This window comes from Somniosus microcephalus, chromosome 4, assembly GCF_052327205.1.
Source record: "Somniosus microcephalus isolate GS21.2 chromosome 4, FLI_Smic_1.0, whole genome shotgun sequence".
NCBI lineage: Eukaryota > Metazoa > Chordata > Chondrichthyes > Squaliformes > Somniosidae > Somniosus > Somniosus microcephalus.
Genome location: NC_140990.1, coordinates 62,873,576 through 62,896,448, shown reverse-complemented (window position 1 = coordinate 62,896,448; position 22,873 = coordinate 62,873,576). Strand labels below are relative to the sequence as shown.

The following is a 22,873-nucleotide window of genomic DNA, read 5'->3' as shown; positions in this document are numbered from 1 at the left end:
TGAGAGACCGATTAAATGTTCTGACTGTGGGAAGAGATTTAAAAGGTCCCAGGATCTGAAGAGACACCAGCTGGAGAGAGCAGGAGAGATTCTGTTCACCTGCTCCGTCTGTGGGAAGTGATTCACTCAGTCCTCGAATCTGCTGGCACACCAGCGAGTTCACACTGGGGAGAGGCCGGTGAAACATTCCGACTGTGGGAAAAGTTTTCAAATGTTCCAGGAGCTGAAGGGACACCAGCTCGAGAGAGCAGGAAAGAGACCGTTCACCTGCTCTGTGTGTGGGAAGGGATTCACGCAGTCATCCCACCTGTTGAGACACCAGCGAGTTCACACTGATAAGAGAGCATTTAAATGTTCTGACTGTGGGAAGAGCTTTAAAACCTCTGAGGATCTGAAGCAACACCAGCGAGTTCACACCGATGAGAGCCCATTTACATGTTCTGTTTGTGGGATGAGCTTTAAAAGCGCTGGGATTTTGAACAGACACCAGCGAGTTCACACTGGGGAGAGGCCGTTCACTAGCTCCGTGTGTGGGAAGGGATTCACTCAGTCATCCTTCCTGTTGAGACACCAGCAAGTTCACACTGATGAAAGACCATTTCAATGTTCTGACTGTGGTAAGAGCTTTAAATGGTCAAAGGACCTGGAGACACACCAGCTGGAGAAAGAAGGAAAGAGGCCATTCACCTGCTCCGTGTGTGGCAAAGGATTCACTCGGTCATCCCACCTACTGACACACCAGCGAGTTCACACTTCTGTAGCACAGGACCCTGTGACATCTGGGGTGACATGAACGTGGAATGGTTGAATGTTTTATAAATTCTTGGACTGCTGTTTAATCTTTAAGACTGTTGTGCTGATGATTCCCTTCTTTTGACAGTTCATGGTGCTACATAGAATGTACAGCACAGAAACAGGCCATTCGGCCCAACTGGTCCATGCCAGTGTTTATGCTCCACACCCACCCTACTTCAATTAACCCGATCAACATCTCCTCCCATTCCTTTCTCCCTTGTGTGGCTTCCTCATTAATCCATCTATGCTGTTCACCTCAACTACTCCCTGTGGTAGCGAGTTCCCCATTCTCACCATTCTCTGGATAAAAAAGTTTCTTCTGAATTCCCTCCTGGATTTATTGGTGACTTTTATATTTATGGCCCCATAAATATGATGAGATTCTGTTAAGCTGACCAGTATGTTGTTTTACTTTGTCTTTTTCTGATGAATGAAACATTACTGAGCTCCTGTACACGTGTTATGGGATGAAGTGCCAGACAAGTGAAGGCACAACGTCTGGGTGTGAATCTAATAATAACCTCACGGACCGTATAGGTGTGATAACCAGACGGGCTTGTGGTTATAGTCTGGTCACAGATGGACTAAATTCCCTGAATTAGCAGGAGTTCAGGAGGCGGTCAACAGACGGGTCCAAACAATCCCATTTCCTGAGCGGTAACCAAGCTTGTGTATAAGAACAGGCCACTTAAGCAGTTGTCAGATGGAACAGACGCGAGAAGATCGCGCGTGAATCCACTGTACTTCTATTCTCCAGATTGAGGGAATTATCACCCGATCTGTGTTATGCAGCATCTTAATAAAGCCTGGAGAGACAGTTTGAGTTCTTGTGAGCTTGATTATCTAGTATCCGAAACTCTAGCACTCCCGATCATTAGAGTCAACCTCAGTGTGTGGAAAGGGATTCCCTGGTGTATCCCACCCGCTGACACACCAGAGTGTCCACAGTGTGACTGCGGGGGGTCGATTCCACTGTTTCCGATGCATTTAAGCACATCCAGGACTGAACCATGTTAATTCAGGCAACTGGGGCTTTTTAATGTTAAGAGCCCCCAATAACTGGGCTGGATTTAAAAATTATTCCCTGTTCCCTCAGTACTCATGAGCAGAGAGAAGCTGATGTCATAGAGCACAGTAGGATGCCTTTCGGCCCATCGTGCTGGTGCCGGCTCTCTGAAAGAGCGATGCAATTAGTCCCACTGTCCTGCTCTTTCCCCACAGCCCTGCAAATTTCTCCCTTTACTATATATCCAATTCCCTTTTGAAAGTTACTATTGAATCTGCTTCCACCTCCCATTCAGGCAATGCATTCCAGATCATCACAATTCGCTGTGTAAAAAAAAGTCTCATTTCCTCTCTAGATTCTTTTGCCAATGACCTGAAATCTGTGTCCTCTCGTTACTGACCCTCCTGCCAGTGACAACAGCTTCTCCTTGTTTGCTCGATCAAATCCCCTCATAATTTTGAGCACCTCAATCACAGCTCCACTTAACCGTCTCTGCTCCAAGTTATATTGCCATTGTTTTGTGAATTGTTGCTGTGATCGAGGTGCTGGATGTCCGTGCCTGGGGAATGGGACATTCTATCCTCCATAGCCTTGTAGGTTACAGCACTTCAAGTGCATATCCAAGTACTTTTTAAATGTGATGAGGGTCTCTCCGTCTACCACCCTTTCAGGCAGTGAGTTCCAGACCCTCACAGCACTCTGGGTGAAATAAAATTTTCCTCAAATCCCCTCTAAACCTTCCGACCAATTATTTTACATCTATGCCCCCTGGTTATTGACCTCCCTGCTAAGGGAAATAGGTCCTTCCTATCTACTCTATCTATGCCCCTGATAATTTTATACACCTCAATAAGGTCTCCCCTCAGCCTCCTCTGTTCCAAAGAAAACAACCCCAGCCTATCCAGCCTTTCCTCATAGCTAAAATTCCCCAGCTCAGGCAACATCCTTGTAAATCTCCTCTGTACCCTCTCTAGTGCAATCACATCCTTCCTGTAATGTGGTGACCAGAACTGCACGCAGTATTCTAGCTGCGGCCTAACTCGTGTTTTATACAGTTCAAGCATAACCTCCCTGCTCTTATATTCTATGCCTCGGCTAATAAAGGCAAGTGTCCCGTGTGCTGTCTTAACCACCTTATCTACCTGTCCTGCTACCTTCAGGGATCTGTGGACATGCACTCCAAGGTCCCTCTGATTCTCTACACTTCTCAGTGTCCTACCATTTAATGTGTATTCCCTTGCCTTGTTCGCCCTCCCCAAATGCATTACCTCACACTTCTCCAGATTGAATTCCATTTGCCACTTGTCTGCCCACCTGACCAGGCCATTGATATCTTCCTGCAGTCTGCAGCTGTCTTAGAACATAAGAACATAAGAACATAAGAAATAGGAGCAGGAGTAGGCCAATCGGCCCCTCGAGCCTGCTCCACCATTCAATAAGATCATGGCTGATCTGATCCTAACCTCAAATCTTCTATCACTCTGCATCCACCCGAACCCATGTGATCTCCCGGGAGAGGCGAAAAACCAGATAAAGACCCAATGGCCAATTTGGGAGAAAAAAATCTGGGAAATTCCTCTCCGACCCATCTAGGCGATCGAAATTCTTCCAGGAGATCACTCTGTCCCTATATTTTCTACAGTACTTACCTTCTGTAAAGGCGATCTCCACCCCAGCCAGGAACAGGAATAAAACCATCTCCTGAAATCTAACAGAATTAGAACACAGTAGGAGCAGAACAAGGCTACACGGCCCCTGGGCCCGCTCCACTACCCACAGGGCCATGACCATTCCGAACCCAGACTCATGTCCAATTTCCTGCCCGCTCCCCGTAACCCTTTATTCCCTTTACTTCTAGGAAACTATCTATTTCTGTTTTAAATTTATTTAATGATGTAGCTTCTACAGCTTTCTGGGGCAGCAAATTCCACAAACCTACCACCCTCTGAGTGAAGAAGTTTCTCCTCATCTCAGTTTTGAATGAGCAGCCCCTTATTTTAAGATTATGCCCCCTAGTTCTAGTTTCACCCATCATTGGGAACATCCTCACCGCATCCACCCGATCAAGCCCCTTCACAATCTTATATGTTTCAATAAGATCGCCTCTCATTCTTCTGAACTCCAATGAGTAGAGTCCCAATCTACTCAACCTCTCCTCATATGACCACCCCCTCATCCCCGGGATTAACCGAGTGAACCTTCTTTGTACTGACTCGAGAGCAAGTATGTCTTTTCTTAAGTATGGACACCAAAACTGTATGCAGTATTCCAGGTGCGGCCTCACCAATACCTTGTACAACTGCAGCAATACCGCCCTGTTTTTATATTCCAACCCCCTAGCAATAAAAGCCAACATTCCATTGGCCTTCTTAATCACTTGCTGCACCTGCATACTAACTTTTTGAGTTTCGTGCACCAGGACCCCCAGATCCCTTTGTACTACAGTACTTTCCAGTTTCTTGCCATTAAGATAATAACTTGCTCTATGATTTTTCCTGCCAAAGTGCATAACCTCACACTTTCCAGTATTGTATTCCATCTGCCAAATCTCTGCCCACTTACTTAGCCTGTCTATGTCCCTTTGCAGGTTTTTTATGTCCTCCTCACTCACTACTTTCCCTCCCATCTTTGTATCGTCTGCAAACTTTGATATGTTACACTCGGTCCCCTCCTCCAAATCGTTAATATAGATTGTAAAGAGTTGGGGACCCAGCACTGACCCCTGCGGAACACCACTAGTTACTGGTTGCCAATCTGAGAACGAACCATTTATCCCAACTCTCTGCTTTCTGTTAGAGAGCCAATCCTCCACCCACGCCAGAATATTACCCCCAATCCCGTGATTTTTTATCTTGAGCAATAATCTTTTGTGTGGCACCTTGTCAAATGCCTTTTGGAAGTCTAAATACACTACGTCCACTGGTTCCCCTTTATCCACCCTGTATGTTACTTCCTCAAAAAACTCAAGCAAATTTGTTAAACATGACTTCCCCTTCATGAAACCATGCTGAGTTTGCCCTATTAAATTATGTTTATCCAAATGTCCCGTTACTGTCTCCTTAATAATGGACTCTAACATTTTACCAACCACAGATGTTAGGCTAACAGGTCTATAGTTTCCAGCCTTCTGCCTACTACCCTTTTTAAATAAGTGTGTTACATTAGCAGTTTTCCAATCTGCCAGGACCTTTGCTGAGTCCAGTGAGTTTTGGAAAATTATTACCAATGCATCCACAATCCCTACCGCTACTTCCCTCAAGACCCTGGGATGCAAGCCATCAGGTCCAGGGGATTTATCCGCCTTGAGTCCCATTATTTTACCAAGTACCACTTCCTTAGTGATTTTAATTGTATTTAGTTCCTCCCCCCCTAGAGCCCCCTGTTTGTCCAGTGTTGGGATATTCTTAGTGTCTTCTCCTGTAAAGACTGATACAAAATAATTGTTCAGTGTTTTTGCCATCTCCATGTTTCCCACCATTAATTTCCCGGTCTCATCCTCTAAGGGACCAACATTTACTTTAGCCACCCTTTTTCTTTTTATATAACTATAGAAACTTTTACTGTCTGTTTTTATATTTTTTGCTAATTTACTTTCATAATCTATCTTCCCTTTCTTAATCAATCTTTTTGTTATTTTTTGCTGTCTTTTAAAGACTTCCCAATCTTCCATCCTCCCACTAGATTTGGCTACCTTATATGCCCTTGTTTTTAGTCGGATACTATCCTTAATTACTTTACTTAGCCACGGATGGCTATCTTTTCTTTTACACCCTTTTTTCCTCATGTACCATCTTACCCTTTAATCTATTTTCCCAGTCCACTCTAATTAATTCCGCTCTCATACCTTCATAGTCTCCTTTATTCAAGCTCAGCACGCTTGTTTGAGATCCAACCTTCTCACCCTCTAATTGAATATGGAACTCAACCATGTTATGGTCACTCATTCCAAGGGGATCCTTTACTAGGACATTTTTAATTAATCCTGTCTCATTACACAGGACCAAATCTAAGGTTGCTTGCCCCCTGGTTCATTATCAACCACACGGCCAATTTTTGTATCATCTGCAAACTTCTTAATCATACTTCCTACATTCAAGTCCAAATCATTGATATATACCACAAAAAGCAAAGGACCCAGTACTGAGCCCCGCGGAACCCCATTGGAAACAGTTTCCAGTCACAAAAACACCCTTCGACCATTACCCTTTGTTTCCTGCCTTTGAGCCAATTTTGGATCCAACTTGCCACTTTGTCTTGGATCCCATTGGCTTTTACTTCATGACCAGTCTGCCATGTGGGACCTTATCAAAAGCCTTGTTAAAATCCATATAGACTACATCAAATGCACTCCCCTCATCAACCCTCCTTCTTACCTCCTCAAAAAATGCAACCAAGTTAGTCAGACACGACCTTCCCTTAACAAATCCATGCTGTCTGTCCCTGATTATTCCGTGTCTTTCTAAATGAAGATTTATCCTGTCCCTCAGAATTTTTTCCAATAATTTTCCCACCACCGATGTTAGGCTGACTGACCTGTAATTACTCAGTCTATCCCTTTCTCCCTTTTTAAACAGTGGTACCACATTAGCAGTCCTCCAGTTCTCCGTCACTACACCTGTAGCCAGAGAGGATTGGAAAATGATGGTCAGAGCCTCTGCTATTTCCTCTCTTGTTTCTCTTAACAGTCTGGGATACATTTCATCCGGGCCTGAGGATTGAACCACTTTCAAAGATACTAAGCCCCTTAATACTTCCTCTTTCACTATGTTTATTTCATCTAATATTTCACACACCTCCTCCCTGATTGCGATGTCTGCATCGTCCCGCTCTTTTGTGAAAACAGACGTAAAGTATTCATTAATATATATCTGATGTTAGGTTAGTGTCCCCTTACCCCTGTTTATTATTCAATCAGTGATTGCCACTTTGCCAGGCCCGCTGCCTGCGGCCCCTCTCCCAGATTCCAGCCCCAGCTCTGTGCTGACTGAGCTGCTCTCACCTGGGGACAGCGCGTCACAATCGGCCCCAGCGCACCTGAGCTGCAAAGGAGGCCCCGCCCCCTTGCCATGCCGACATTGGTTGGAAGACCCGCCGCCAGTCGGCACCGCCCGCGCTCTTCCTATTGGTCAGAGCTGCCGTCAGTCACAGGCCCCGCGATCACGTGCTGCGGTTCACTCCGCCCCCTCGCAAAACTCACTTTCCCTTACCGATTGCGGCTCTTAATCAACACCGACTTTACAAAGAAAGCCCCGCGCGGCAGCCTGGAGCTCAGGGGCCCAGCGCGCAGGCACGGGGGAGGATGATTGACAGTGGCCCAGGGTGTGTGCTGAGCATGCGCGGTGCAGGCCGGGCGCCTGTGGAGCAGGAGAGGGCGGAGCCAGCCACAACTCAGCGCGGCGGCCGGAGCAGATGAGAGACACAAGAACATAAGACGTAGGAGCAGGAGCAGGTCATTTGGCCCCTCGAGCCTGCTCCGCCATTCAATCAGATCATGGCTGATCTGATCTTGGCCTCAACTCTACTTCCCTGCCCGCTCCCCATAACCCTTGACTGTCTTATCATTCAAAAATCTGTCTATCTCCACCTTAAACACATTCAAAAACCCAGCCTCCACAGCTCTCTGGAGAAGAGAATTCCAAAGGTCAGAGGCTGGGTATCCTGCGGCGAGTGTCTCACCTCCTGCCTCCTCAAAGCCTTTCCACCATTTACAAGGCACAAGTCAGGAGTGTGATAGAATACTCTCCACTTGCCTGGATGAGTGCTTGACACTATCCAGGACAAAGCAGCTGCTTGATTGGCACCCCAGCCACCACCTTAAATATTCACTCACTGCACCACCGGCACACTGTGGCTGCAGTGTGTTCCATCCAGAAGATGCACTGCAGCAAATCACCAATACTTCTTCGGCAGCACCTCTCAAACCCACGACCTCTACCACTTAGAAGGACAAGGGCAGCAGGCGCATGGGAACACCACCACCTGTAAGTTCCCCTCCAAGTCACACATCATCCTGACTTGGAAATATATCACCGACCCTTCATCGTCACTGGGTCACAATCCTGGAGCTTCCTCTCTAACAGCACTGTGGGAGTACCTTCACCACAAGGACTGCAGCGGTTCATGAAGGCGGCTCACCACCACCTTCTCAAGGGCAATTAGGGATGGACAATAAATGCTGGCCTTGCCAGCGACGTCCATATCCCATGAATGTAGAGGGAGCCGTATTCTGTATCTGTATTCTGTATCTCATCCCTGCTGTACCTGTCCTGGGAGTGTTTAATGGGACAGTGCAGAGGGAGTCTTAATCTGTATCTAACCCCTGCTAATCATCCACTTAATTTTTTTAATAGAATAACAAACTATTACAATTTAATTTCATCCTCTAACCCTTTCTAAAATTGTGCTAGTTGCCCATGTGCTGAGGGACCTGGTGCGCAGGCACGGCGTGGGGGCAGGACGGGTCCGACGCGTGCTCAGTCAGTGCTGCCAGTCGGGTGATGGCGGCGGAAGGCGGAGAGAAGATTTCGGAGAGGGAAGGCGGAGGGGAGCAATGGAACCAGCGGGGAGGCTTTATAAACCCCCGATGTAGGCCTCAAGCCCATGAATAAGAACATACGGGTCCCGCGTTTGCCCCGAGCGGGGCGGCGGCTGCGGGGCTTTCTCCCGATGACAGGTCCGGCTCAACGGCTGCCATCTTGAGAGGCCGAGTGTGCAGCGGGATGCATGCGCGGCCGCCTTGGGCCAGGGAGCAGGAGGAGAGAATGTTGTCAATTTCTGTCCTGGACTCTCAGTGATGGATTTTGTAAACTCCTTTCACAGGCTGTGAGAAGGGCAGGATTGACAGACGGGGAAACTCAAACCAAACTTCACATCAAGATCTCAGAGAGTCACTCCATTCATCAGGACCTGAAATTCATCGGCCTTTTCAGTGTGGAAGGAGAAATATTCCAGAGGTAAGTAGCACGGAGTCCAGTTCTATGGAGTACTGCTTCTACAGAGTACTTAACTCGGGAATTGGGTGAGTGAGCGAATTCGATGAGGTGGGGGTAAGAGGTGCTGCTCGATACATAAAAAAATATATAAACAGCTAGGGTTTAATTAGGACTGTGGGCTAAGTTACAGTAAAGATCTAAAGCATATAACTAAATTTAATAAATTAAACAAGGTTATTACCTAGATGAAAAAGGTAGCCTTGAAGGATTTAACCTAAGGGGTGTGACTGCCACCTGGAACAAAGTGTCCAGGTAACTTCCTCCCTGATGTATCGCAATGTCCAAAGCTCGGACTCCAGCTCATCAACTCTGAGCCGAAGTTCCTCGAGCTGCAGACACTTCTGGTCACCACACATTAGGAAGGATGTGAAGGCCCTTGAGAGGGTGCAGAGGAGATTTACCAGAATGGTTCTGGGGATGGGCGATCTTTGCTACCAGGACAGGTTGGAGAAGCTGGATTTGTTTTCATTAGGGCAAAGGAGGTTGAGGGGTGATTTGACAGAGGTGTACAGGATAATGACGGGTTTGGATAGGCTAGACGGGGAAAGGCTGTTCCCACTAGTTGATGGTACAAGGACAAGGGGACACAGATTTAAGGTTTTGGGCAAGAGGTTCAGGGGGGATGTGAGGAAAAACATTTTTACGCAGCCACTGGTGAGGACCTGGAACTCACTGCCGATGGAAGTGGTGGAAGCGGCGGCACTTAATGTTTTCAAGCGGAGACTGGATAGGCACTTGAGGGAAATAAACTTGCAGGGCTACGGGGAGAGAGCGGGGGAATGGGACTGACTGGATTGCTCTACAGAGAGCCGGCATGGACTCGATGGGCTGAATGGCCTCCTTCTGTGCCTCTATGACTCTATGTGGTTGCTGTGGATCACACTGGGGTCCACCAGCTCCCACATGCTACAGCTGCAACACATCACCTGCCCTGCCATCTCTATTGTATTTTATTTAACTAATTAGGTTTTCAAGTTTTGAAATACCCAATTGTCTATTAATAGTTTTTAATCTAGTTAATAACCTTGTTTAATTTATTACATTTAGTTATATGCTTTAGGTGTTTACTGTAACTTAGCCCACAGTCCTAATTAAACCCTTTGTTGTTTATATTTTTAATGTATCAAGCAGCACCTCTTACCCCCACCTCACCGAATTCGCTCACTCACCCAATTCCCGAGTTAAGTATTCTGTAGAAGCAGTACTCCATAGAACTGGACTCCGTGCTACTTACCTCCCAAACATTTCTCCCTCCACAGTCAAAAGGCCGATGAATTTCAGGTCCTGATGAATGGAGTGACTCTCTGAGATCTTGATGTGAAGTTTGGTTTGAGTTTCCCCGTCTGTCAATCCTTCCCTTCTCACAGCCTGTGAAAGAAGTTTACAAAAGCCATCACTGAGAGTCCAGGACAGAAAGTGACAACATTCTCTCCTCCTGCTCCCTGGCCCAAGGGGGCCACGCATGCGCCCCGCTGCACACTCGGCCTCTCAAGATGGCGGCCGTTGAGCCGGGCCTGTCACCGGGAGAAAGCCCCGCAGCCGCTGCCCCACTCGGGGCAAACGCGGGACCCATAGGATCTTATTCAGGGGCTTGAGGCCTACACTGGGTGTTTATTAAGGCTCCCCGCCAGTTCCATTGCTCCCCTCCGCCTCCCCGCTCCAGAATCTTCTCTCCGCCTTCTGCCGCCATCACCCGACTGGGGGCACTGACTGCGCACGCACGGGACCCGTCCTGCCCCCACGCCGTGCCTGCGCACCAGGCCCCTGCAGCATTGATAGGGCCTATTTTACTGCACCAAGCATTCTGGGTAACAACCACCGCCATTGTCTCGGTCGTCTGAGGAGCGCAGAGATACATTTAGAACAAGCACCAGGAGGAGGAGAAAATCAATGAAATTTGATTCCTGTGATTTCAGACACCGGGATGAGCCACGTGCCGTCCATTGGAGCAATGCTCGGATACACTCAGCGCATGGGCAACTAGCACAATTTTAGAAAGGTTTAGAAGATGAGATTAATTAAAAAATTAAGTGGATGATTAGCATGGGTTAGATACAGATTAACACTCCCTCCGCAGTGTCCCATTAAACAGTCCCAGGACAGGTACAGCAGGGATGAGATACAGAATACAGATACAGAATACAGCTCCCTCTACATTCATGGGATATGGGCGTCGCTGGCAAGGCCAGCATTTATTGGCCATCCCTAATTGCCCCTGAGCAGGTGGTGGTGAGCCGCATTCTTGAACCGCTGCAGTCCTTGAGGTGAAGGTACTCCCACAGTGCTGTTAGGGAGGAAGTTCCAGGATTGTGACCCAGTGACGATGAAGGATCGGCGATATAGAAACATAGAAGATAGGAGCAGGAGTAGGCCATTTGGCCCCTCGAGCCTGCTCCGCCATTCAAGGAGATCATGGCTGATCATCCAAATTCAGTACCCTGTCCCTGCCTTCTCCACATATCCCTTGATCCCTTTAGCCTTAAGAAATATATCCAACTCCTTCTTGAATATATTTAATGAATTGGCCTCCACTGCCTTCTGTGGTAGAGAATTCCACAGGTTCACCACTCTCTGGGTGAAGAAATTCCTCCTCATCTCTGTCCTAAATGGCTTACCCCTTATCCTTAGACTGTGACCACTGGTTCTGGACTCCTCCGCCATCGGGAGCATCCTTCCTATATCTAGTCTGTCTAGTCCTGTTAGAATTTTATAAGTTTCAATGAGATCCCCTCTCATTCTGCTAAACTCCAGTGAGTATAAGCCCAATCGACCCAATCTCTCCTCATACATCATAGAAACATTGAAACATAGAAGATTGGAGAAGGAGTAGGCCATTCAGGCCCTCGAGCCTGCTCCACCATTCAATGAGATCATGGCTGATCGTCCAAATTCAGTACCCTGTCCCTGCCTTCTCTCCATATCCCTTGATCCCTTTAGCCTTAAGAAATATATCCAACTCCTTCTTGAATATATTTAATGAATTGGCCTCCACTGCCTTCTGTGGTAGAGAATTCCACAGGTTCACCACTCTCTGGGTGAAGAAATTCCTCCTCATCTCTGTCCTAAATGGCTTACCCCTTATCCTTAGACTGTGACCCCTGGTTCTGGACTCCCTGACCATCAGGAACATCCTTCCAGCATCTAGTCTGTCTAGTCCTGTTAGAATTTTGTAAGTTTCGATGAGATCCCCTCTCATTCTTCTAAACTCCAGCGAGTACAAGCCCAATCGACTCAATCTCTCCTTATATGTCATTCCTGCCATCCCAGGTATCAGCCTGGTGAATCTTCGCTGAACTCCTTCCATGGCAAGAACATCCTTCCTCAGATAAGGCGACCAAAACTGCACACAATACTCAAGATGTGGTCTCACCGAGGCCCTGTACAACTGTAGCAAGACATCCTTGTTCCTGTACTCGAACCCTCTCGCTACGAAGGCCAACATACCATTTGCCTTCTTAACTGCCTGCTGCACCTGCATGCTTACCTTCAGCGACTGGTGCACAAGGACACCCATTATTATTCTATTAAAAAAATTAAGTGGATGATTAGCATGGGTTAGATACAGATTAAGACTCCCTCCGCACTGTCGCATTAAACACTCCCAGGACAGGTACAGCAGGGATGAGATACAGAATACAGATACAGAATACAGCTCCCTCTACATTCATGGGATATGGGCATCGCTGGCAAGGCCAGCATTTATTGGCCATCCCTAATTGCCCTTGAGCAGGTGGTGGTGAGCCGCCTTCATGAACCACTGCAGTCCTTGTGGTGAAGGTACTGATACGCTTATCAATTACTTCATAAAAGGTGGTGAGTCGAAGAAGAGATGATGAGTCGAAAGAAGAGATGAATAAGGCTTTTATTAGCTAAGAAGAGACCATGCTTCTTCGTGAGTGACTGAACAAGTCTGAACGAAACCCACACAGTGGTGGGTGGAGTCAGCTGAGGCATGCCTCCATACACAGCGCCACCCAGAGGTGGCAATATACAATACAGTGGTTTACCACATTCACCCCTTGTTTAATGTGAAGTCCGGCGGGGTGAAGGGTACTACAAGTTAAGTCTATCAGGAGGCCTTGTCTGACGTCCTGATCGTCGTGGTGGTGGCGGTGGTGTTGCAGCATCCGACGTCGGGTCTGGTGTCTGGGTGGTTGGCGAAGATTCCTGGGGCTTTGGCATGCCGTCTGCAGGGGTTGGGTTGGGAGGGGTGGTGGGGGATAACAGTGGTAAGGGGGATAACGGTGGTAAGGGGGATAACGGTGGTAATTCAGGGGTACCCGAGGGTGCGAGATCTCGTATGGAGACCGTGTCCTCCCGCCCGTCTGGGTATGTCACCCAGGCATACTGGGGGTTGGCGTGTAGGAGGTGCACCCGCTCGACCAGGGGGTTCGTTTTATGCGTCCTCACGTGCCTCCGCAGTAGGACGGGCCCAGGAGAAGTCAACCATGCCGGTAGCGAGGTTCCCGATGTAGACTTCCGGGGGAAAACGAACATTTTCTCATGAGGGGTCGCATTAGTGGCAGTACAAAGCAGTGACCGAATGGAGTGAAGCGCTGCAGGGAGGACCTCCTGCCAGCGGGAGGTCGGAAGGCCCTTAGATTTTAGTGCTAAGAGGACTGCCTTCCAAACCGTCGCGTTCTCCCTTTCCACCTGGCCGTTCCCCCGGGGGTTGTAACTGGTGGTCCTGCTCGTGGCGATACCTCTTGTTAGCAGGTACTGCCGAAGTTCGTCGCTCATGAACGATGAGCCCCTGTCGCTATGTATATAGCTGGGGAACCCGAACAGAGCGAAGATGTCATTCAGACACTTGATGACCGTGGTACTGGTCATGTCTGGGCAAGGGATGGCAAAGGGGAAACGGGAGTACTCATCAACTATGTTGAGGAAGTACACATTGCGGTCAGCGGAGGGGAGGGGCCCTTTAAAATCGACGCTCAGGCGTTCGAAGGGGCGGTTGGCCTTGATCAGGCTTGCTCTGTCCGGCCTATAGAAGTGCGGTTTGCACTCGGCGCAGATTTGGCAGCTCTTGGTCATGGTCCTGACCTCCTCGATGGAGTAGGGCAGGTTACGGGATTTGATAAAATGGAAAAACCTGGTGACCCCCGGGTGGCAGAGGTCATTGTGGAGGGACTGCAGCCTATCACTCTGCGCGTTGGCGCATGTACCACGTGATAGGGCATCTGGGGGCTCATTGAGTTTCCCTGGCCGATACAAGATATCATAATTGTAGGTGGAGAGTTCGATTCTCCACCTCAAGATCTTGTCGTTCTTGATTTTACCCTCTGCTTATTATTAAACATAAAAGCTACTGAACGCTGGTCAGTGAGCAGGGTAAATCGTTTCCCGGCCAGGTAATGCCTCCAGTGACGCACCGCTTCTACAATAGCCTGGGCCTCCTTTTCGACGGAGGAGTGTCTCGTCTCGGGGCCCTGGAGGGTCCTTGAGAAAAAGGCCACGGGTCTGCCCGCCTGGTTAAGGGTCGCGGCTAGGGCGAAGTCGGAGGCATCGCTCTCCACTTGGAAGGGGATGGACTCATCCACCGCGTGCATTGCGGCCTTCGCGATATCGTTCTTGATAAGAGTGAAGGCTGCACACGCCTCTGGTGTCAGGGGGAAGGAGGTGGCTTTGATGAGGGGCCTGGCTTTGTCTGCATAGAGGGGCACCCACTGGGCGTAGTAGGAGAAAAACCCCAGGCATCTCTTCAGTGCTTTTTGGCAGTGGGGAAGGGGTAGCTCCATTAGGGGGCGCATTCTGTCGGGGTCGGGCCCGATGACTCCGTTCTCCACCACGCAGCCGAGGATGGCCAGGCGCTTGGTGTGAAACATACATTTTTCCTTATTGTACGTTAGGTTCAGCCGTTGGGCCGTACGGAGGAAATTTGCTAGATTAACGTCGTGGTCCTGCTGGTCGTGGCCGCAGATGGTGACGTTATCCAAATAGGGGAAGGTTGCCCGCAGCGCGTTCTGGTCAACCATTCGGTCCATCTCCCTTTGGAAGACCGAAACCCCGTTGGTGACGCCGAAGGGGACCCTAAGGAAGTGGTAGAGGCGGCCGTTTGCCTCGAAGGCAGTATACTGGCGGTCCTCATGGCGGATGGGCAGCTGGTGGTACGCTGACTTAAGGTCGATGGTGGAGAATACTTTGTATTGCGCAATCTGATTGACCATATCAGATATGCGAGGGAGGGGGTACGCGTCCAGCTGGGTGTACCGGTTTATGGTTTGGATGTAGTCGATTACCATGCGGCGTTTTGCAGTGGTTTTAACGACTACAACCTGGGCTCGCCAGGGGCTAGTGCTACCTTCGATAATGCCCTCCTTCAAGAGCCGCTCCACCTCAGAGCTGATAAAAGCTCTGTCCCCGGCACTGTACCGCCTGCTTTTGGTAGCGATGGGTTTACAGTCGCGGGTGAGGTTAGCGAACAGGGGAGGGGGGGGGACTTTTAATGTGGAAAGGCTGCAGGTGGTTTGCAGCGGGCGATTTAAAAGTTGTTGGTTGCAGACTGTGAGTGGGGGGAGGGGTCCACCGTATGCTAGTGTGACACTCTTAAGGTGGCACTGAAAATCCAACCCTAGCAGGACGGCAGCGCAAAGACGGGGCAGGACTAGCAGTTTAAATTTTTGATATTCAGTGCCCCCTACTGACAGGGTCACCACACAGTAGCCGCTGATGTCCATTGACTGGGACTTGGACGCCATAGAAATGCGATGGTGCGTTGGCAGAATCGTGAGGGAGTGGCTACGTACCGTGTCGGGGTGGACGAAACTCTCTGTGCTCCCGCTGTCGATCAGGCAACTGGTGGCGCGGCCGTTTACCGCGATATCCATCATGGAGCTGGATAGATGGTGAGGGTGGCCTTGATCCAGCGTCACGGAGGCCAGTATGTGGCTTAGTGAGTCACTATAGTCATCCGCCGAGACGGTGGTCGGTTCCGGTGACGAAATGGCGGTTGAGTGCGTTGGATACGATGGCGGCGGATGCCATGCGGCCGGGGGTACACAAAATGGCGGATAAGATGGCTGCTCCCACGGCCCGCACGCTGCGCTGCTGGCTGGCTTCCCCTTGCAGGCGTTAGCGTAATGGCCTTTCTTCCCGCAGCCCGAGCAGGTAGCTGTCTTAGCTGGGCAGTGCGCTCTGGGATGTTTTAACTGGCCACAGAAATAGCATTTTTGGGCCTGGTTACTGGGCATCGAAGCAGTTCTTACCGGAGGCTGCTGTCTCGGTTGGGTCGCTGCAGCGGTTGGTGCCGGGGGCGGCGGTCCCGTGTCCCACGGTTTCGATTGCCATGTCTCGGCGCCGTTACGGGGGTATGCCTCGAGGTTTCGGTGGGCCTCCTCTAACGAGAGCGCAAGGGCAATGGCCGTCTTCAGGTCGGGTTCCTTGCTTTCTAGCAGTCTCTGCCGGGTGTGGTCTGACTGGAGGCCCCTGACGAAGGCATCACAGGCGAGTCCCTGCGCGTGCTCCACAGCCGTTACCGCTTTACAATCGCAGTCTCTGCAGAGTGCCAGTAGCGCCCGTGCAAATGCCCCTACCGATTCTCCCGGTTGCTGCCTGCGGGATCCCAAGAGGTGTCGGGCGTAAATTGTGTTCACTGGGCGCGTATATTGCCCTTTTAGTAGCTCGAGGGCCGCCACGTACGTATTAGAGTCCCGGATTAGCATATATACTTGATGGCTCACCTGGGCGGTCAAAATTTTCAGTTTGTGATCCTCCTCTGTAACCTGTGAGATTGCGAGGAAGGATTCAAAGCAGCTCAGCCAGTGTTCAAACTTGGCTGATGCACCCACATCTTGAGGGTCGAGGTCCAGGCGTGGTGGTCTGAGGGCTCTCAGCAATGTCTGCTGTATCCGTTGCTGTTGTTGCTCCTCAGGTGTCGCCATTTAACTTTTAGCTAATAAAATTGATACGCTTATCAATTACTTCATAAAAGGTGGTGAGTCGAAGAAGAGATGATGAGTCGAAAGAAGAGATGAATAAGGCTTTTATTAGCTAAGAAGAGACCATGCTTCTTCGTGAGTGACTGAACAAGTCTGAACGAAACCCACACAGTGGTGGGTGGAGTCAGCTGAGGCATGCCTCCATACACAGCGCCACCCAGAGGTGGCAATATACAATACAGTGGTTTACCACAGGTACTCCCACAGTGCTGTTAGGGAGGAAGTTCCAGGATTGTGACCCAGTGACAATGAAGGGTCGGTGATATATTTCCAAGTCAGGATGATGTGTGACTTGGAGGGGAACTTACAGGTGGTGGTGTTCCCATGCGCCTGCTGCCCTTGTCCTTCTAAGTGGTAGAGGTCGCGGGTTTGGGAGGTGCTCCGAAGAAGTATTGGTGAGTTGCTGCAGTGCATCTTGTAGATGGAACACACTGCATTCACGCTATGCCGGTGGTGGAGGGAGTGACTAAGGTGGTGGATGGGGTGCCAATCAAGTGGGCTGCTTTGTCCTGGATGGTGTCAATCTTCTTGAGTGTTGTTGGAGCTGCACTCATCCAGGCAAGTGGAGAGTATTCAATCACACTCCTGACTTGTGCCTTGTAAATGGTGGAAAGGCTTTGGGGAGTCAGGAGGTGAGACACTTGCCACAGAATACCTAACCTCTAACATTTGGAATTCTCTTCTCCAGAGAGCTGTGGAGGCTGGGTCATTGAATGTGTTTAAGGTGGAGATAGACAAATTTTTGAACGATAAGGGAGTCAAGGTTTATGGGGAGCGGGCAGGGAAGTGGAGTTGAGGCCAAGATCAGATCAGCCATGATCTGATTGAATGGCAGAGCAGGCTCGAGGGGCCAAATGACCAACTCCTCCTCCTACGTCTTATGTTCTTGTGTCTCTCATCAGCTCCAGCCGCCGCGCTGAGTTGCGGCCAACGGCGTGCATGTGCCTCATGGCCCTGCCCTCTCCTGCTCCACAGGTGCCCGGCCCGCACTGCGCATGCTCAGCACACACCCTGGGCCCCTGTCAAACATCCTCCCCCATGCCTGCGCACTGGGCCCCTGAGCTGCAGGCTGCCGCGTGGGGCTTTCTTTGTAAAGTCAGTGTTGGTGAAGAGCCACAATCAGTGAGGGAAAGTGAGTTTTGTGAGGGGGCGGAGTGAACCGCAGCACGTGATCGTGGGGCCTGTGACTGACGGCAGCTCTGACCAATAGGAAGAGGGCGAGAGGAGCCGACTGGCGGCGGTTCCTCCAACCTATGGCGGCGCGGCAAGGGGGCGGGGCCTCCTCTGCAGCTCAGGTGCGCTGGGGCCGATTGTGACGCGCTGTCCCCAGGTGAGAGCAGCTCAGTCAGCACAGAGCTGGGGCTGGAATCTGGGAGAGGGGCCGCAGGCAGCGGGCCTGGCAAAGGGACAATCACTGATTGACTAATAAACAGGGGTAAGGGGACACTAACCTCACATCAGATATATATTAATGAATACTTTACCTGTTTTCACAAAAGGGACGTTGCAGACATCGCAATCAGGGAGGAGGAGTGTGAAATATTAGATGAAATAAACATAGTGAAAGAGGAAGTATTAAGGGGTTTAGTATCTTTGAAAGTGGATAAATCCCCAGGCCCGGATGAAATGTATCCCAGACTGTTAAGAGAAGTAAGAGAGGAAATAGCAGAGGCTCTGACCATCATTTTCCAATCCTCTCTGGCTACAGGTGTGGTGCCGGAGGACTGGAGGACTGCTAACGTGGTACCACTATTTAAAAAGGGAGAAAGGGATAGACCGAGTAATTACAGGCCAGTCAGCCTAACATCGGTGGTGGGAAAATTATTGGAAAAAATTCTGAGGGACAGGATAAATCTTCATTTAGATTAATCAGGGACAGTCAGCATGGATTTGTTAAGGGAAGGTCATGTCTGACTAACTTGATTGCATTTTTTGAGGAGGTAAGGAGGGTTGATGAGGGGAGTGCATTTGATGTAGTCTATATGGATTTTAGCAAGGCTTTTGATAAGGTCCCACATGGCAGACTGGTCACGAAAGTAAAAGCCAATGGGATCCAATGTAAAGTGGCAAGTTGGATCCAAAATTGGCTCAAAGGCAGGAAACAAAGGGTAATGGTCGAAGGGTGTTTCTGTGACTGGAAACTGTTTCCAGTGGGGTTCCGCAGGGCTCAGTACTGGGTCCTTCACTTTTTGTGGTATAATTCAATGATTTGGACTTGAATGTAGGAAGTATGATTAAGAAGTTTGCAAATGATGCAAAAATTGGCCGTGTGGTTGATAATGAAGAAGAAAGCTGCAGACTGCAGGAAGATATCAATGCACTGGTCAGGTGGGCAGAACAGTGGCAAATGGAATTCAATCTGGAGAAGTGCGAGGTAATGCATTTGGGGAGGGCTAACAAGGCAAGGGAATACACTATAAATGGTGGGACACTGAGAAGTGTAGAGAATCAGAGGGACCTTGGAGTGTATGGCCACAGATCCCTGAAGGTAGCAGGACAGGTAGATAAGGTGGTTAAGACAGCACATGGGATACTTGCCTTTATTAGCTGAGGCATAGAATATAAGAGCAGGGAGGTTATGCTTGAACTGTATAAAACATTAGTTAGGCCGCAGCTAGAGTACTGCGTGCAGTTCTGGTCACCACATTACAGGAAGGATGTGATTGCACTAGAGAGGGTGCAGAGGAGATTTACGAGGATGTTGCCTGGTCTGGGGAATTTTATCTATGAGGAAAGATTGGATAGGCTGGGGTTGTTTTCTTTGGAATGGAGGAGGCTGAGGGGAGACCTAATTGAGGTGTATAAAATTAGGAGGGGCCTAGATAAAGTGGATATGAAGGACCTATTTCCCTCAGCAGAGAGGTCAATAACCAGGGGGCACAGATTTAAAGTAATTGGTCAGAATTTTAGAGGGGTTTTGAGGAGAATTTTTTTTCACCCAGAGGGTGGTGAGGGTCTGGAACTCACTGCCTGAAAGGGTGGTAGAGGCAGAGACCCTCATCACATTTAAAAAGTACTTGGATATGCACTTGAAGTGCCGTAACCTACAAGGCTACGGACCAAGTGCTGGAAAGTGGGATTAGGGTGGATAGCTCTTTGTCGGCCGGCACGGACAAGATGGGCCGAATGGCCTCCTTCTGTGCTGTAAAGTTCTATGATTCTATGATTCATTGATCATCCCATTCCCAAGCTGCCTCAGACGAGCCGTCCCACGTAGGGTGACTCCCTCAACCTGTTCTCCCGGTTACAGAACCAGTTTGTCTCTCTCAGGAATGCCTGTTGTCTGGGCACCAACTCACTCGTGACCTCACATGTTGCAGCAAGTCTGCTGCCTGAGCAGTTTGCAGTGTTATTATGGCTGTGGGTCTCTTAGCAACCACCTCCCTTAGCAAAGGGCTCATCTCCTGACTTTGGGTGTTACCATTCCAAACTTCAGCATTCTCTGTCTTTCAGCTTCAATCTGTCTGTGTCCACCCAGTGACAACACTGAGCTCCTCGCTCCAACCACTGACACTCGCCCTCTTGCTGAGAAAGACTTGCATTTATATTGTGCCTTTCACAACCTCAGGATGTCCCAAAGCGCTTTACAGCCAATGAAAAACTTCTGAAGTGTAGTCACTGTTGTAATGTCGGAAACATGGCAGCCAATTGGTGCACAGCAAGCTCCCACAAACAGTAATGTGACAATGACCAGATAATCTATTTCAGTGATGTTGATTGAGGGATAAATATTGGCCCCAGGACACTGGGGAGAACTCCCCTGCTCTTCTTCAATGTAGTGCAATGGGATCTTTTACATCCACCTGAAAGAGCAGACGGGGGCCTCGGTTTAACGTCGCATCCAAAAGACGGCACCTCTGACAGAGCAGCACTCTCTCAGTGCTGGAGTGTCAACGGAGATTTTTATGCTCAAGACTCTGGACTGGGACTTGAACCCACGACCTTCGGACTCAGAGGTGAGAGTGCTGCCCACTGAGCTAAAGTGCCTGGAGTTAAGCCAGCTGGGATACTTGACATGGGATTACATCGGATATACGGCACAGAAACAGGCCATTCGGCCCAACCAGTCCATGCCGGCGTTTATGCTCCACTCGAGCCTCCTCCCATCGTTCCTCATCTAAATCTATCAGCATAACCCTCGATTCCCTTCTCCCTCATATGCTTGTCCAGCCTCCCCTTAAATACATCTATACTATTCACTTCAACCACTCCCTGTGGCAGCGAGTTCCACATTCTCACCACTCTCTGGGTAAAGAAGTTTCTTCTGAATTCCCTATTGGATTTCTTGATGACTATCTTATATTGATGGCCTCTAGTTATGCTCTTCCCCACAAGTGGAAACATCCTCTCTGTATCCACTCTATCAACATTTCTCATAATTTTAAAGACCTCTATTGGGTTACCCCTCAGCCTTTTTTCAAGAGAAAAGAGATCCAGCCTGTTCATCCTTTCCTGATATGTATACCCTCGCATTTCTGGTATATCCTTGTCAATCTTCTCTGCACCCTCTCCAGTGCTTCTATATCCTTTTTATAATATGGCGACCAGAAATGTACGCAGCACTCTAAGTGTGGTCTAACCAAGGTTCTATACAGGTTTAGCATAACTTCACTACTTTTCAATTCTATCCCTCGAGAAATAATCCCTAGTGCTTGGTTTGCTTTTTTTTCATGGCCTTGCTAACCTGTGTCACAACTTTTAGTAATTTGTGTATTTGTACTCCGAGATCCCTTTATTCCTCTACCCCACCTAGACTCGCACCCTCCAAGTGATAAGTGACCTCCCCATTCTTCCTACCAAAATGTAATACCTCACATTTATCTGTTCAGCCTTGGTCACTCTGCAAAAACTCTGAAATGTTTAATAATGAAATCAGGGAGTCAAAAAGCTCAGGTGAGGCAGTTTAAAAAGACAGTCCCTGACCAGAGATTGCTGGATGCTGACACTCGGTGCTCACGAGGATAGAATGTCCCATTCCCCAGGCATGGACATCCAGCACCTCGATCACAGCAAAAATTCACAAAACAACGGCAATATAACTTGGAGCAGAGACGGTTAAGTGGCGCTGTGATCGAGGTGCTCAAAATTATGAGGGGTTTTGATCGAGCAAACAAGGAGAAGCTGTTGTCACTGGCAGAAGGGTTGGTAATGAGAGGACACAGATTTCAGATCATTGGCAAAAGAATCGGGAGAGGAAATGAGGAGACTTTTTTTACACAGCGAATTGTGATGATCTGGAATGCGCTGCCTGAATGGGAGGTGGAAGCAGATTCAATAGTAACTTTCAAAAGGGAATTGGATATATACTAAAAGCAGAAATTTGCAGGGCTGTGGGAAAAGAGCAGGGCAGTGGGACTAATTGCATCGCTCTTTCAGAGAGCCGGCACCAGCACAATGGGCCGAAAGGCATCCTATTGTGCTCTATGATTCTATAACATCAGCTTCTCTCTGCTCACTGGTACTGAGAGAACAGGGAATAATCTTTAAATCCAGCCCAGTTATTGGGGGCACTTAACATTAACAAGCCTCAGTTGGCTGAATTAACATGGTTCAGTCCTGGATGTGATTAAAGGCAGCGAAAACAGTGGAATCGACCCCCCGCAGTCACAATGTGGACACGCTGGTGTGTCAGCGGGTGGGATACACCAGGGAATCCCTTTCCACACTCTGAGGTTGACTCTAATGATCGGGAGTCCCAGGATTTCGGATACCAGATAATCAAGCTCACAAGAACACAAATTGTCTCTCCAGACTTTATTAAGAGCGCTGCATAGCACAGATCGGGTGATAATTCCCTCAATCTGGAGAATAGAAGTACTGTGGATTCACGCGTGACCTTCTCGAGTCTGTTCCAACTGACAACGGCTTAAGTGGCCTGTTCTTATACACAAGTTTGGTTACTGCTCAGGAAATGGGATTGTTTGGACCCGTCTGTTGACTGCCTCCTGAACTCCTGCTAATTCAGGGAATTTAGTCCATCTGTGACCAGACTATAACCACAAGCCCATCTGGTTATCACACCTATACGGTCCATGAGGTTATTATTAGATTCACACCCAGACATTGTGCCTTTACTTGTCTGGCACTTCATCCCATAACACTGGTACGGGAGCTCAGTAATGTTTCATTCATCAGAAAAA

At 49.0% G+C, this 22,873-nt stretch overlaps 2 protein-coding genes across 2 annotated transcripts in view; both read right to left on the bottom strand.

The window, feature by feature from the left end:
• LOC147119047 (uncharacterized) overlaps positions 1–10,038 on the bottom strand; it is a 230,851-nt gene extending 220,813 nt beyond the window's left edge. Inside the window, 1 exon segment of the mRNA XM_085984018.1 lies at positions 10,028–10,038. Within this exon segment, the coding sequence (XP_085840144.1) occupies positions 10,028–10,038 (11 nt within the window).
• Positions 1–22,873, bottom strand: part of LOC147119043 (uncharacterized) — a 453,069-nt gene that overhangs the window by 233,860 nt on the left and 196,336 nt on the right. The gene's annotated exons all lie outside the window — the stretch shown is intronic.